Raw genomic sequence first — 16,114 nt, 5'->3', positions numbered from 1 at the left:
TGGCAGCAGCCTCAATGAGATACAGTAGCACGGTGTCTTACATGGGGCAGTCTTCACCATTTCACTTGTTTTTGTTTTTCAGACCTTTGAGGCCAATGACCTATATCAAGGGCAGAACTTCAACAAGGTGCTGAATTCTTTAGTCCTCCTGAATAAAGTCACAGCAGGTATGTGCCTACTGCTAGATGGGATTTCTGCTGCCATGTTTAGGTCTGGCCCTGGACCTAAAAGTAAGCATGGATCACCTGACAAGTCTATGATTGATAATGATTACTGCCGTAGGCTTAAAATTACACTTTGTTCATGCTTTAAGGGGAACCTGTCACCCCCAAAATCGCGGGTTAGGTAAGCCCACTGGCATCAGGGGCTTATCTACAGCATTCTGTAATGCTGTAGATAAACCCCCGATGTAACCTGAAAGAGTAGAAAAAGACATTAGATTATACTCACCCAGGGGCGGTCCCGCTGTTGGTCCGGGTCCGGCGCCTCCCATCTTCATCAGATGATGTCCTCTTCTTGTCTTCACGCTGCGGCTCCAGCGCAGGCGTACTTTGTGTGCCCTGTTGAGGGCAGAGCAAAGTAGTGCGCAGGCGTCGGGCCTCTCTGACCTTTTCCGGCGCCTGCGCACTGCAGTACTTTGCTCTGCCCTCAACAGGGCACACAAAGTACGCCTGCGCTGGAGCCGCAGCATGAAGACAAGAAGAGGACATCATCCTATGAAGATGGGAGACGCCGGACCCGGACCAACAGCGGAACCGCCCCTGGGTGAGAATAATCTAACCTCTTTTTCTCATCTTTCAGGATACATCAGGGGCTTATCTACAGCATTACAGAATGCTGTAGATAAGCGCCTGATGCCAGTGGGCTTACCTCGCCTGCGATTTTGGGGGTGACAGGTTCCCTTTAACACTTGTATTTTTTTTACCAGTAGTAGATTTCACTCGAGAAATGCTGCTCCAAGTATATGTGGCTTCTCAGATAAAGTGATTTTTGGAAATTGCATACAAATCTTTTTTTCAGGATATTCTGTAATTAGCTGGCAGCTTTAGATCTGTAATTTTCAGCGGAAGGGTTCCCTGAAACTTTGATATTGTATGGATTGCTTCTGTGTATCAGATTTTTGGGAATTTGACTCTTAACCAGAGTTGCTAACAATCCAGAAATCCCAAGACTGACTGTAACAATAGGGCACTTTTTTGCCTTGTTCGTAAAAACAAAAAAACAAACAAAAAAAAAGGTGTCTGTGACTTTTTTTTTTTTTTTTTTTTTTTGAAGCTGAAGAAACTTACAAGAATTATTTTGACTGTCATTATCATTTTACACTTAATGCATCTAATGTCTTTGTCAGAATTATGGGCTGCAGACAAGTGTCACTTGTGGGGATTTATTATGATGGAATATAGGCTGAACTGGATGGACAAATGTCTTTTTTCGGCCTTACTAACTATGTTACTATGTTACTTGTCATAAAGATTTTTTATAGTTTTCTAATGTGCCTAAAAGATGTCTGATTTATTTAAAGGCTGTCCAGGAAAAATTAAAAGTGCAGTTGGCAAACCTGCTCCTAACTTCCCCCCGGCAGCCCCTTTGTTTACCTGGCACAGCTCTGCACATTTTGCAGTGGCTTTTCCTGGTAGATCAGCTCTGTCCTTCTCTGTAGAATGAGTTGCATAGAGCTGTAATACCACGCACTGCCACTACAAAATGTACAGCGCTGTTCCTGGTGAGCAATGAAGGGGACACCTCAGTCTGATTCTGGAGGATATCCACCAATCCAATACAGATTCTTCTTATCTAGAATCTCTCATGTATATATATATGATATAGTGGTATTATAAATCTAGTTAGGCTGACTTGCTGGTTACAGGGAGAAAATTAAATTCTATTTTACCTTCAGCCACTTCTTTCCCATCATTAGCGGTCAGTGTGCTGGGGAGTGACTACAGCACAGTTAGGGTAAGGTCACACAGGACGTTTTTGCTGCTTTTTTTTTCTGCAGCAAAACCTGATCATCTTGGAAGGAAAGAAGCTGCGTCAAAAACGCATGTTTAGGTTCGTTTTTTGTTGCGTTTTTTTGTTGCGTTTTTTTTTCTCTTTGTCCATGCTAATGTCCTCGGATTTTCAGCAGCAAAAACGTAGCAAATGATACCTGCGTTTTTGCTGTGTTTTTTTTCAACACCCATTCAGGTCAATGGGTGAAAAAACGCAGCAAAAACGCTGAATGAAGTGACATGCTCTATTTCCAAAAAACGCAGCAAAGCACAAAGTACTGATCACACAAAAACCAATGTGTGTGCATGAGATTTCTGAAATCTCATAGGCTTTGCTGGTATTGTAAAAAGCAGCTGAAATTTAGCATAAAAAAGCACCCTGTGTGAACTTACCCTTACTGTGTAGCGAGCGGGTCTGTATCCGCTCCTGTACTGTCCCAGTGGCTGTAGGGAGACTATTACTTCATTCTCTCCCTATGGTCGCTGCTCCAGTAACCCTTCCAGACTTTGGTTTCCAGGATTGTCCACAGTAACCTTGGTTGATGAAATCCGTCTTGTGGTTGTTGTTTAAGGATAGGGCCAGACAACTGCAAGTTGTGAGAGCTTTTTTGTCTTCCGCCATTAAGCTGTTTGTAGCGCGCTGTAATAAGTGTTGGTTATGTCTGTGGTTCTCTTGTTCATAAATGTAATGATAGAATTGGCGCTGACTATTTTGGGTATCAAGAAATGTATATCATTGTCTTGGTATCTCCAGTGTGGGGCTGCAAAATGTGAAGAGAAATACTTCAGGCTATGTTGCTGTTTATGGGATTTGCTTGCGTACATAATCGCTTGTATAGAAGGGCAGGATGGATTTACTTGTCTGCCTTCTCGCCGTTGTGTAGATACATGGAGCTTGTGTTGCTGGTTGTTTTCTTTAGGGACATTTCACGTAGGGCAAGCTCCTTCCTGGACTTTATTTCTGTGGAGCCGAGGCCTGTGTTACGGGTGTATGTGCGCGATCTTTGTTCCCATTTGTATACACACGGGGCGTCCTGCTTTGTCTCCCAGCTGCTTCCTTTTTAAGCAGCAGACAGCGAACAATGAGTATGCAAGTCAGGGCCGTGGTGGGAGACGGACATCCTGTTCAGCTCTTCTTCCTGACAGGATTGACCAATGGTTCACACTACCTTGCTTATTTCATCCAGGCCGTATTAGTGCAGCATGTCTTTATTGTTAGTTTGGCCAACCTAAAAGGGTCTGCAGTACATACTTAAGGAAATAAAAGGACAATCAGTCTTATAAAGTTTCACAACAAAAAAAATAAAACCGCTCTTAAGGATAAGTGCACACGTTGCAGAATTGCTGTGGAAATTTCTGCGGCAATTCTGCGCCTCCTGCCGCGGGAATATCGCATGCGGAATTGGCATGCATATTCCCGCAGAAAACTAGCTTTTTGCAAGCATAATTAGCTTGCCATCTGTAGCATCGCTTGGAAAACTGATTGACAGGTTGGTCACACTTGTCAAACATAGTGTTTGACAAGTGTGACCAACTTTTTACTATTGATGCAGCCTATGCCGCATCAATAGTAAAAGATAGAATGTTAAAAATAATTAAAAAAAAAAATAAAAAAATGGTTATACTCACCTTCTGATGTCCCGATCTCCTCAGCGGCTTCCATTCTTATAGATGGTGTGTGTGCAGGACCTTCGATGACGTCGAGGTCACGTGACCGCGACGTCATCGTGGTCATGTGATCGCGACGTCATCGCAGGTCCTTCACACACCATCTACAGGAACGGAACGGCCGTGTGCAGCGCTGAGGGGCAGGAAGACTTCGGGGGCCATCGAAGGTGAGTATATCACAATTTTTTTAATTTTAATTCTTTTTTTTTTTTTTTAACAATTATATGGTGCCCAGTCCGTGGAGGAGAGTCTCCTCTCCTCCACCCTGGGTACCAGCCGCACATGATCTACTTACTTCCCGCATGGTGGGCATAGCCCCACGCGGGAAGTAAGCAGATCAGTGCATTTTTCTGGAATGCGAATCCGCTCAGGAAAAAAATGCAGCATGTGCACAAAAAATGCGGATTACATTCTATTAAATAGGATGCTTAATGTGAGCGTTTTTTTCACGGTTTTATAGTGTTTTTATAGCGAAAAACCGCGAAAAAAATATGAAAAATCTGCTACGTGTGCACACAGCCTAAATGTAGTTTTAAAATCTAGGCAAACCTGTATAGAAACTGCAAAATAAAGGCTCCTTCTTTGTGTATTAGGTTGTCGATCTCTTTGTTAGCAGGTTCCTGGGATGCTGTGGATCCCAGTGATGTTTTACTGCTATTGGTTGATCAATTTTTATTAGTTAAAAGTAAGGGCCCTATACATATGAGATAAGTAAGCGTTACTGGCTAACCATCTAATGTGTATGGGGCTTTTACGACTGTTCCCCCCAACATATGGTGGCTAACCCCTTCAAGTTCTCCAGCAGATAAGCCACTGTCATAGAAGCCTGGCAGCAGCTTACTCATTGCTCCTCATTTAGAATACATGCATGTGTATACAGGAAATGTATATATTTGTACCTTGTTGGCCAGTAGATAAAGGGAACCCGTCCGCAGGATTGTGCATAGTCACCTACGCACACTGTCAGGTTGGTGCCGTTATACTGAATAAAATGATACCTGGATGTTGAAATCCGTCTTGTAGTGGTTTAATCTTTATTTTCAGTTTTGAGTTAATGATATGCTCGTGCCCCGGGGCGGCCAGTGAGGGGTCTTCATGTGATGCTCTGATTAGGTATTCATAATGCAGACTGCTGACTGGTCACTTATCCCTAATTTACATAATGAATATATATATTTTGAAAAAAAAAATTCCCATTCAGCAGGCAGGTGCTGGCGCATGATCGCATGTATAATGGCATTCCACACCTCAATCGGAGGACAATAAAACGTCCACACTCCTTATCTATGAACTGTTTCAATATTTACTGCCACAACTGTTTCTCCCCTTCTGACATTGAAAGTTCTGCTTCACGTCACTGGTCTTATTTATTGCATTATTTCTGTGCATAAATGTGACTCTTCAGACTTTGTGATACTGATGCCTGATGGAGACCTGAGTAGTCTTGAAAGCTTGCTCTTTGTTACCATCTTTTCAATTAGCCATTAAAAGGGATCTACCACTGAGGACTCTCACATTTTAATAATTTTCTACAGTGCTGTTGGCCAAATGAGCTTGAAAGGTTGTCCACTACTGAACAGTTGCTTTTCGGAACCCTCCGATGGGCTAAATTAAAGGGGTATTCCCAGAGGCGTAACTAGGGGTTCAGCTCTGGGGGGGCGAAACTTCAGTGGGCCCCTAACCCCTGATTACAACTCAACTATGGTGGTGCACTCTAATCGTGGGTATAGCAGAACGTCAGCAGATGATCCTGCTGTAGGTAAAAAACATCTCCAAAAAGACCAACACTGATATTACCACCATATAGTGACCATATAGTGGTGGATACCAGTCGTACAATGCATACAAATGATTACAGTACACTTGTAGATGGTGGCCTACAGCTGACGTTCTTTTTGATGGAATCGTTCATTTTTCCTGTCTTTTCCATCTGGACCAGACCGACGTGACTTCTTCCACGCAGGACTGCTGCAGAGATTACAACAAAGACACATTTCACTTTTCACATTTTCAGCACTGTTTCCAATGGGACTATTCTCAACCTGCACAAACTCCTCATCCTTATGTCACCCCAATACTGAGCCGCTGCCATATGTGTCCCTATTACTGCACCTGCAGTATGGTATAACAGCAATGCTCTTCATACTGATTCTCATAGTAATACCACCACTGTGCCCTTACATAGTAAAATGTCTCCTTTGTGCCCTCACAGTAGCCCCAAACTCTTTACAGGCCCTCACAGCATTATCTCCCACGCTGTATAATGACTCCGTATTAGCTCCCATGCTGTATAATGACTCCGTATTAGCTCCCATGCTGTATAATGACTCCGTATTAGCTCCCATGTTGTATAATGACTCCTTATTAGCTCCCATGCTGTATAATGACTCCGTATTAGCTCCCATGCTGTATAATGACTCCGTATTAGCTCCCATGCTGTATAATGACTCCGTATTAGCTCCCATGCTGTATAATGACTCTGTATTATCTCGTACACTGTATCATGACTCCGTATTAGCTCCCATGCTGTATAATGGCCCCTGCATTATCACTCACGCTGTATAATGACTCTGTATTAGCTCTCACGCTGTATAATGGTAGCTCAAATGTTGTATAATGACCCTCACAATAGCTCCCACTCTTTGGATTCTGTGGGTTGATACTTGCACAGCTCTGATATATATGACAAAGAGCTAAATAGAAGAAAATAGAAAAAGCTAGTAGGTGCATATAGAGTTCAGCATATGGGCATAGCTCCCTGAATGTATCCAGGTAACCCTAAAGGAATACTCTTGTCTGGAGAAGAACCAAAAGAGGGAAACGGAAAGGAAGGCAACCAGAAGAAAGAGAGGGAGGTAGAATATTACCAATCTAAACAAGTACACCCCCTGGTTCATCTGTTCCTTTTCCCCTTTTCCCCCTTTGGGGGTCTTGCTGTCTAGACTGAGTATTTGTTCAGGGTCCTGCACCGATATATGATCTCCTATACGCACGTATTTGCTGTTTCTATTTTTCTTCTGTCTTTCTATATCTCATATGTATTCAGCATCAACTTTTTTATTTTTAATACAAGGATTCAAAATGGGGTTTTCATGTTTACTACCTTGGATTTACTGATATCATGCAGATGCATGATACAGATCATGCAGACATTGTACTGATAAGATCCTGACCTTGGCTATAGGATGGATGGATAGATATCCTATAGCCGGGGTCAGGGTCCAATCAGACAAGCGTTTGTGTGATCTCATATCAGTGAATACAGTGTGTATATATACTGACAAGACAGGTCCGTAATGTGCACTGATAGATTTGACCCCGGCTCATATCTATCATTGCCCATTACTGACCTGTCTTGTCAGCCTCTGTCTGAGACACCATGAGACTTAAGGTACCATCACATTTAGCGACGCTGCAGCAATCTAGACAACGATGCAGGGCCGCGCTTAGTACCCCATGTTTACCCTGGTTACCAGTGTAAATGTAAAAAAAACCAAACACTACATACTTACATTCTGGTGTCTGTCGCGTCCCCCGGCGCTCTGCTTCCCTGCACTAGGTAAGCGCCGGCCGTAAAGCACAGCGGTGACGTCACTGCTGTGCTCTGCTTTACGGCCGGCCGGAGCTCACAGTGCAGGGAAGCAGAACGCCGGGGGACGCGACAGACACCAGAATGTAAGTATGTAGTGTTTTTTTTTTTTTACATTTACACTGGTAACCAGGGTAAACATCGGGTTACTAAGCGCGGCCCTGCGCTTAGTAACCCGATGTTTACCCTGGTTACCAGTGAAGACATCGCTGAATTGGCGTCACACACGCCGATTCAGCGATGTCTGCGGGAGATCCAGCGATGAAAGAAAGTTCTGGCCTTTCTGCTCCGACCAACGATGTCACAGCAGGATCCTGATCGCTGCTGCGTGTCAAACACAACGATATCGCTATCCAGGATGCTGCAACGTCACGGATCGCTAGTGATATCGTTGTTAAGTTGTTTAGTGTGAAGGTACCTTTATGGCGGCTGTGAAGTCTTTTACAGATTGGGTCATGCTTGGCGACCCGCACTGTCCGGTCTGTAGTTCCAGCAGCCACCATAAATCTACAGTTCCTCAGATAAAGACTGCAAATATACAGCACAAGGCACAAGGCTGAAGTTGGTTTCTTATTCGTTCAGTTTCTTATTCGGAGCTGAAGTTGGTTTCTTATTCGTCAGTTTCTTATTCGGCAATTTTTTCTTTTCTGTATTTTATAGGTTTAACAACAAAAAATAATCATCACAATAATAAAACACAATGCAGCGAGGAGCCCTGATGTGAATATGCTTAAAAAAGGCTACAAAAACAATAAAACTGGCACAAAAATGGGCATCAAAGTGGGCACCAAAGAGCGCTGAAGAAAGGGTTAAGTGCCTTTGGGCCACTGATCTCACACTGCAGACATATAGAACAGGGCACCCCAAATCAAAACCTGTTATTTCCAGCCTGGCCCAAATGGGTTCTGGGCATCAGAACTGGCATCAAAGTGGGCAGACAGTCAATTTTGGCCATTTGAATAAGTAACTGTTGTTTTTAAGGGGTTAAATGCCTTTGGACCACTGATCTGATACTTAAAATACACAGAAAGTGATGCCCTGCATCAATCCCAGGTCCCTTCAGCCTGGCCCAATTGGGTTCTTGGCACCAGAACTGGCATCAAAGTGGGCAAACAGCCCATTTTCACAGATTTGAATAAGTAACTGATGTTTTTAAGGGTTTAAATGCCTTTTGGCCACTGATACCACAGTGAATACATGTAGAACAGGGAGCCCCACATCAAAAACAGGTCCCTCCAGCCAGGCCCAAAAGGGTTCTGGGCACCAAAACTGGCATCAAAGTGGGCAAACAGCTCATTTTCACAGATTTGAATAAGTAACTGATGTTTTTAAGTTGTTAAATGCTTTTGGGCCACTGATACCACAGTGCATACATACGGAACATGAAGCCTCACATCAAAAACAAGTCCCTCCAGCCTGGCCCAAATGGGTTCTGGGCACCAGATCTGGCATCAAGGTGGGCAAACGGCCCTTTTTCAGAGATTTGAATAAGTAACTGATGTTTTTAAGGGGTTAAATGCCTTTGAGCCACTTATACCACAGCCACCTGATTCTCCAGGTCAGTACAAGTTCATAGACACCAAACATGTCTAGGTTCTTTTTTATTTAAGTGGGGGAAAAAAATTCCAAACTTTGCTTAAAAAAAAAAATAAAAAAATGCCCAATTTTCCGATACCCGTAGCGTCTCTATTTTTTGTGATCTGTGGTTGGGTGAGGGCTTTTTTTTAGCGCGCCGTGCTGACGTTTCTATTGATGCCATTTTGGTGCAGATACGTTCTTTTGATCCCCGTTATTGCTTTTTAATGCAATGTTGCGGCGACCCAAATATTCTGGCGCTTTGAATTTTTTTTCTCGCTACGCCGTTTAGCGATTAGGTTAATCCTTTTTTTTTTTTATTGATTGGGCGATTCTGAACGCGGCAATGCCAAATATGTGTAGGTTTGATTATTATTTTTTTTAATTATTTTGAATGGGGCGAAAGGGGGGTGAGTTGAACATATATATATATATATATATATATATATATATATATATATATATATATATATATATATATTTTCAAATTTTTTTTTTCAATTGTTTTTTTCTTTTGGCATGCTTCAATAGTCTCCATGGGAGGCTAGAAGCTGGCACTACTCGATTGCCTCTGCTGCATAGAGGCGATGATCAGGTCGCCTCTATGTAGGAGAATTACAGCACTGCTGTGGGCGCCGACCAAAGGGTCACAGCAATCTGGCATCTGCAGGAGACCTCTGGTTGTTATGCTGACGCACCGCTGACCTCCGATCATGTGACGGGGTCACCGGTGCGCACATTTCCATCCGGATGGCCGGAAGCGCTTGTTAAATGCCACTGTCAGAGTTTGACAACGGCATTTAACTTGTTAATAGGTGTGGGTGGATCACGATTCCGCCCTTGTCTATTGCGGGCATATGTCAGCTGTTCAAAACAGCTGACATGTCCCGGCTTTGATGCAGGCTCACTGCCGGAGCCCGCATTAAATTGGGGGTTCTGCCATCGGACGCACTATTCCATCCGATGGCAGAAAGGGGTTACATAGATTTAAAACAGTCGGCAGTTTTTCCTGATATAACCTATGGCCACCGCCTCTTATCCCCATTCTATAATGCTGTACATATGACTCAAATTGACCGTGCAAGACAATAATAAAGAGCTTTTATTATGCTCCTCTATGGGGCGGTCTGGTCTGATGGACTTTGCTGGTCTTGGTCCGGTGTCTCCTCTCTTCCTATAATACCGTCCTCCTTCTGTTCTACGTGTGGATGACGCGTAATATGTTATCCACACAGAGTCCCCCTTTGCTCTTGAGTCTGCCCTGTCAAGGTCAGAGCATAGTACTGCAATGTGCCGGCTCTTTGGCTTTTCCCGCCACATGTGCAGAACAGTAGTTTCCTTGAGATTCTGCAGGGCAGAGAGAAGTGAACCTGCACAGAAGCGCCAAGGGGACACTGTGTGGATGATGTAGGACACATCTGCATGAAGCGCAGAAGAACGACTGCATCGCAAGAAGAGAGGAGGCATCAAACCGCATCTCCCCATAGGTGAATATAAAAAGCTTTTTTTTTTTTTCTTTCACTTTACCTGGGGTGGTGTCCATAGGTTATATTGGAAAAAGCCTGGTGACTGGTTCCCTTTAATAATGTATGCAGTCTGTATTGTAAAATGTGGTGACATCTGCTTTAAAACCTGAAAGACTTGTAAGTGACTTACTATCCTCTCAAGGAAAAAAAAAAAATCACGTCAAGTAAGTTGATTCACTGACAGTTGTGATCTTCAAAACCTTTGCTTTAATTAGAGCTTTTAATAAAGACGTCACCTTTTGTTTGAAAGAGCAGTTCCCCTGTGTGTGGACTTACAGGTCGAGATCTTGGAAGCCCATAGGACTTTAGAAAAATAAATTCTATAGACCTCATTATTTACACGTTAGTCCCCTTATGTTCCCACGATGAGCACTTGGTGAGTCTTTGATGTTGCACACTTTGTGCAGCATTTCTGTACCTGGAATTGCGTCTGTGTTCCCCAATCCCCCACCCCCACATGTATTTTTTATCCTGTTTTTGATGCTGTAGTGCTTCTTTTGTTGATATGTCATGTTTTAAATCAAAGGTGCGTCCAGTCCAAATGGATAAGTCTGCAGTCACTCTGTGCAACTGCAGACTTATGAATTTGTCAATTTCTGATCCGAGACCGGATGGTCTGTTTGCCCCCCCCCCGAGAAAAAAAAAACAGGTTTGTTTCAGTAGGCATGAGATATTCCTACATCCCATCCACTTTGCTGCAACTGTATAACCAGGGCTGTCAGTAAACCAAACCTCCGCCGACTCAATTTCCCCGACTCAAACTCCACAGCACTGGTCACCACTGAGCGTGTACATAAAGTGCAGCACATATTCATCTCACCTAAAAGGAGAGATCCTAATATCAGGAACAGAACAGACATTTATAGGACACTAGATGGTAGCCCGATTCTAACGCATCGGGTGTTCTAGAATATGTATATAGTTTATTTATGAAGATTTTAGAATAATGCATTGAATACACAGGATTCGGCCAACCGCGACCAATTAGCGAAGCGTGGTTCAAATACCGCGCCAATTTGCGGCCGGACTGCGCCTGTCGCTGATTGGTCACGGCCGGCCACGTAGTGTATAACAGCCCACGTCGTACATAGCACAGCCCGCGGAGTGTATAGCACAGCCCGCGGAGTGTATAGCACAGCCCGCGGAGTGTATAGCAATGTGGGCATCATATCCCTGTTAAAAACAAAAAAAGAAAAAAAAGAATTAAAATAAAAAAGTGATATACTCACCTTCCGTCGGCCCCTCGGAACCAGAACAGGCCTTTCCCGCTCCTCGCGATGCCCCAGTGACCGCTCCATGCATTGCGGTCTCACGAGATGATGACGTAGCGGTCTCGCCAGGAGCTGGAAAGGCCTGTTCTGGATCCAAGGGGCCGACGGAGGGTGAGTATATAAGTATTTTTTATTTTTTTTAATTATTTTTAACATTAGATCTTTTTACTATTGATGCTGCATAGGCAGCATGGTCACACAGGGTTAATAGCAGCGTTAACGGAGTGCGTTACACCGCGGCATAACGCGGTCCGTTAACGCTGCCATTAACCCTGTGTGAGCGCTGATTGGAGGGGAGTATGGAGTGGGCACTGACTGCGGGGAGGAAGGAGCGGCCATTTTGCTGCCGGACTGTGCCCGTCGCTGATTGGTCACGGCAAAACGGCCACGACCAATCAGCGACTTGGGATTTCCGTGACAGGAAGAAAGAAGGACAGACAGAAAGATGAAAGTGACCCTTAGACAATTATATAGTAGATTGTAGATTTCATAACGTTCCCAAATTCTTCTGAAAACATTTACAGCACATCCTGCATTGTACTGCTGAGCCTAATTTGTTACATATATTGTAGGAGTCGGTCCATTTTATACCAACTCCACAGCCCTGTCTAAAACACATCGTTTGCACAGTGAAAATACACGACATTGAAAAACTCACCAAAACTTATCATGGGAACGTCACCTAACAGGAGCAAAACTGAAACTGTAAACTCGTCTAGTGTGCCATCATTGTAGTTAAAAATGTTTTTCTTTGTAAATATAACTTCGTATATATTGTAAATCCTTAGATATTGGCTTGGGGAGCGACTCTGTGTGTGCCCGTCCATCTTCACACCGGATTAAGTCATTTGATTCCCTTGGGTCCCAGTCTGTACTCAGCCGGTCATCAAAATTATTGCAGGGTCAATATCGAAGCCTGGTGAGTTGTTTTATCTTTTTATATATGTACATTATTTTATGTTACTTCTTTATTCCTGGGCTGTAAGGCTGCTTCTGTATAAATTCTCATCCATCAAGATTTCTAAACATTAACCATAACCTCACATAACCTTGGATTTGATTTATAATTCATCCTTATGAAATTGCTTTATTAATTTTCTAAGTTTATTATCTTCCAGCAAATAGCACGTTTTTGCTTTGCTTAGTGTGTCTTGGCGTCGTACATATTTTTCTTAGAGACTGGCCACCAGGAAATGCATTTGAATAAGCTTGTCCTTGGATCCAAGGTCCTTAATGTTCAGAATCATTACGTTATTGTGCTCAGCACATGTCTGCACAGTGGCTTATAATATGTTCCCATTGAGAATTTATGCAGTGTGTATTTTTTATTTCCTTTTTTCTTCTGTGTATCGTTATATGCCCTAAGTAGGTATGAGTGACCAGATATATTTGTCACCCAGCTTTCCGACAGCACAGAAACTGGTTTGTAGAGTTTTGGACAAGTGCTCAACCTCCAGTCTTACCAGCCATATAAAGAAAACAATTGAAGGGTGAAAACTTAAAATGAAGCTTTCATCATAAATATAACGATTATCACAAAATCGCATAGTATATGTGAAATCCAGCGATCTTACCGCAGTCTTGTCAATTACTGCTCTGTCCAGTATAGTCTCTGACCTGAGAAAATCCTCTGCGAGTGAATTCTTGCCTGTCACTTTGCAAAGGGCAAGGAGACACTTTGGGAGCTGCTTAAGCATGGGGCTGTCACTCATTCCAATAATTTCCTTGCCTGTCTTATCACGTCATGGGGATGTGACTGGTAAGTAGAGATGAGCGGTTCTTCTGTGATTCCAATTCAGCAAATCTTGCAGTTTTGCAGAGAAGTTACTCTTGTGAATTGGGTGTTCTGTATTACGCCCTGAGGACTCTTCAGACCCCAGAGCGTAATAAATATGAGATGGAAACAAAAAACTATTATACTCTTTTTCCGCTTTGCCATGTAGTCGCACATGCTGTCATGACCGGCAGGGACTTCAGAGGCCTAGTTATGCTGGAAGTCCCTAGCCTGGAGTGAACGGCTCAAGCAGGATGTCCGCAACAGTTGAATGGGAAACTAAGAGGTGCGGAGCACTGGATGGCTTGGGTGAATGGCAGGTGAGGGGAGTAAAGTATTTAGTTATTTAAGTTTGTCTGGGCGTCTACAGTTCAGAAAAATGGCTGCCGCTGCTTACCGCTTTTTTGCGGAGTTTGTTTGGAGCTAATTACAGAAAATTTTTAAGAAAAAAATTTGAGAATTCAAGTACACTTAAATAAAGTTGCTATTCTCTACTTGTAGTTTTATTGAAAAGATTTGTCTTTTTAACCAATGGAGCCCAATTCTGATTTGAGGAACCGGGAAATTGCTTTCTTATCCACAAGCACGGTTTCCATTTAATTTATCTTAGAGCCTAGTACGGATCCTTCTGATTAGTTTTTCAGCCATTGTAACTGAATTTCAGCACACCAAATCATCACAGCCAAGCTTAGGGGTCAAGTTCTAGACTTGAGGAACAGTAGTAGATCTTAAGCTATAGGCAATGCTGCCGTTCCACATGTCTGCAAATTGCGTTAAATGTATATTCACCTTTTTGAACACCAGCAGATGCTTTTTTCACACTTGCATTGTGGTATTTATGGTGGGAGTCATGTTATTAAACTATACTTGTCACACAGCACACACCCCTGAGGTTGACGGACCCCATTGACTTATTGGACCCACCGAGGTGTCCTTTGTTTGACAGCATTGTTTTTCTTGTGAAATATGAAGGAATGTGCAACATAGGTGTGAACAAATCCTAAAAGTCCTCATGATTGTGAATACAATATATTGCATGACAGTTCTTGAGTTACTAATGGTACTCTAGTCCGGAGCAGTAGTCCAGAGCAATAGTCACAAGTCTGTTCTCAGAGCTGAAATTTCGAGTTACTGTACTTTGTTCTATCAGTAGTATGAAGATGGTGACAAAGACATTTCATTTAATGACAATGAATGTTTTTGCTGATTATTTTATCTTCTATTTTAGGACATGACCGATAACAGTAACCATCACATGGTGGTGAGGGCAAAGTTTAATTTTCAACAAATCAATGAAGATGAACTGTCTTTCTGTAAGGGCGATATAATCCATGTTACACGGCTGGAAGAAGGCGGCTGGTGGGAAGGAACACACAGTGGCAAGACGGGATGGTTCCCGAGCAATTTTGTCAGAGAAATGAAGTCTTCGGGTAGGTATCTCTTGTCTTCACCTCATTTTGTATGAGTGCTCCACTTGTGATATGCATATAGATGCATATTGGGCAGCACGGTGGCTCAGTGGTTAGCACTGCAGCCTTGCAGCGCTGGGGTCCTGGGTTCAAATCTCATCAAGGAAAACATCTGCAAGGAGTTTGTATGTTCTCCCCGTGTTTGCGTGGGTTTCCTCCGGGTTCTCCAGTTTCCTCCCACATTCCAAAGACATACTGATAGGGTATTTAGATTGAGCCCCATCAGGGACAGCGATGATAATGTGTGCAAAACTGTAAAGCGCTGCGGAATATGTTAGCGCTATATAAAAATAAAGATTATTATTATTATATTGCTGAGCAAATAGTCTAAGGTGGCATCTTACTTGCTTACTTAGAATGGTTACTACTTAACATTATTGGTAAAAAGGTCACATTCATGTTAGGCTTCTTTCACACTTCCGTCGATACTGGGCTGCGACGTACCAACTGAAGTGTGTGAAATTTTGAGTGACGTGAGCAGCGGACGCAGTGTTTCAACGCGTCTGCTGTCCAATGAAAAGTCTGGGGGTGGTGGTGGGGGGGGGGGGGGATGGCTACAGGCTCTACGCTAGGGCCGGGCTGCATCTCAATGGGGAAGGTGCAGCTGTGCTGGGGGAGAAAATGGCTAGAAGGTTGGAGGAGTGTTTAAACTAGGGATTGGGGAGGGTATTCAATTTATAGGAGGGGAAGATAGTGCAGATAGAGACCTGGGCACAAATAAGGAAGATGGGGGTGGTGGTGGCATGGGGGGTGGGGTTAGAACAGTTAATAATTTAAGAAATAGAAGTACAGAGAGGAACATCAAGTGCATGTATACTAATTCCAGAAGCCTCGCCAACAAAATGGACGAATTAAAACTAATGTTGTTGGAGCATAATTATGACATGGTGGGGATATCTGAAACATGGCTGGATGAGAGCCATGACTGGGCTGTTAACTTGCAGGGCTATAGCCTGTTCAGAAATGACCGTACAGATAAGCGAGGGGGAGGGGTGTGTCTATATGTAAAATCGTCCTTAAAACCCATCCTGCGTGATAATATAGGTGAATTTAATGAAAATGTAGAATCCCTGTGGGTGGAGATAAGGGGAGGGGGAAAAAATAATAAATTACTGATAGGGGTTTGTTATAAATCTCCAAAAATAATGGAAGCAATGGAGAATATCCTCGTAAAGCAAATAGATGAAGCTGCAACTCAAGGAGAAGTCATTATTATGGGGGAATTCAACTACCCTGAAATAGATTGGGGAT

At 43.2% G+C, this 16,114-nt stretch overlaps 1 protein-coding gene across 4 annotated transcripts in view; it reads left to right on the top strand.

The window, feature by feature from the left end:
- ARHGEF7 (Rho guanine nucleotide exchange factor 7) overlaps positions 1-16,114 on the top strand; it is a 190,424-nt gene that overhangs the window by 93,915 nt on the left and 80,395 nt on the right. For all 4 annotated transcript variants that reach the window (XM_069757914.1, XM_069757917.1, XM_069757915.1 and 1 more), the window contains exons 3-5: positions 83-167; positions 12,409-12,539; positions 14,623-14,824. In XM_069757914.1, the coding sequence (XP_069614015.1) occupies positions 83-167; positions 12,409-12,539; positions 14,623-14,824 (418 nt within the window). The remainder of the gene's footprint in view (positions 1-82; positions 168-12,408; positions 12,540-14,622; positions 14,825-16,114) is intronic.

Source organism: Ranitomeya imitator, chromosome 3 (assembly GCF_032444005.1).
Source record: "Ranitomeya imitator isolate aRanImi1 chromosome 3, aRanImi1.pri, whole genome shotgun sequence".
NCBI lineage: Eukaryota > Metazoa > Chordata > Amphibia > Anura > Dendrobatidae > Ranitomeya > Ranitomeya imitator.
The sequence above is the reverse complement of the archived record's forward strand: the minus strand, read 5'-3'. Positions and strand labels throughout refer to the sequence as shown.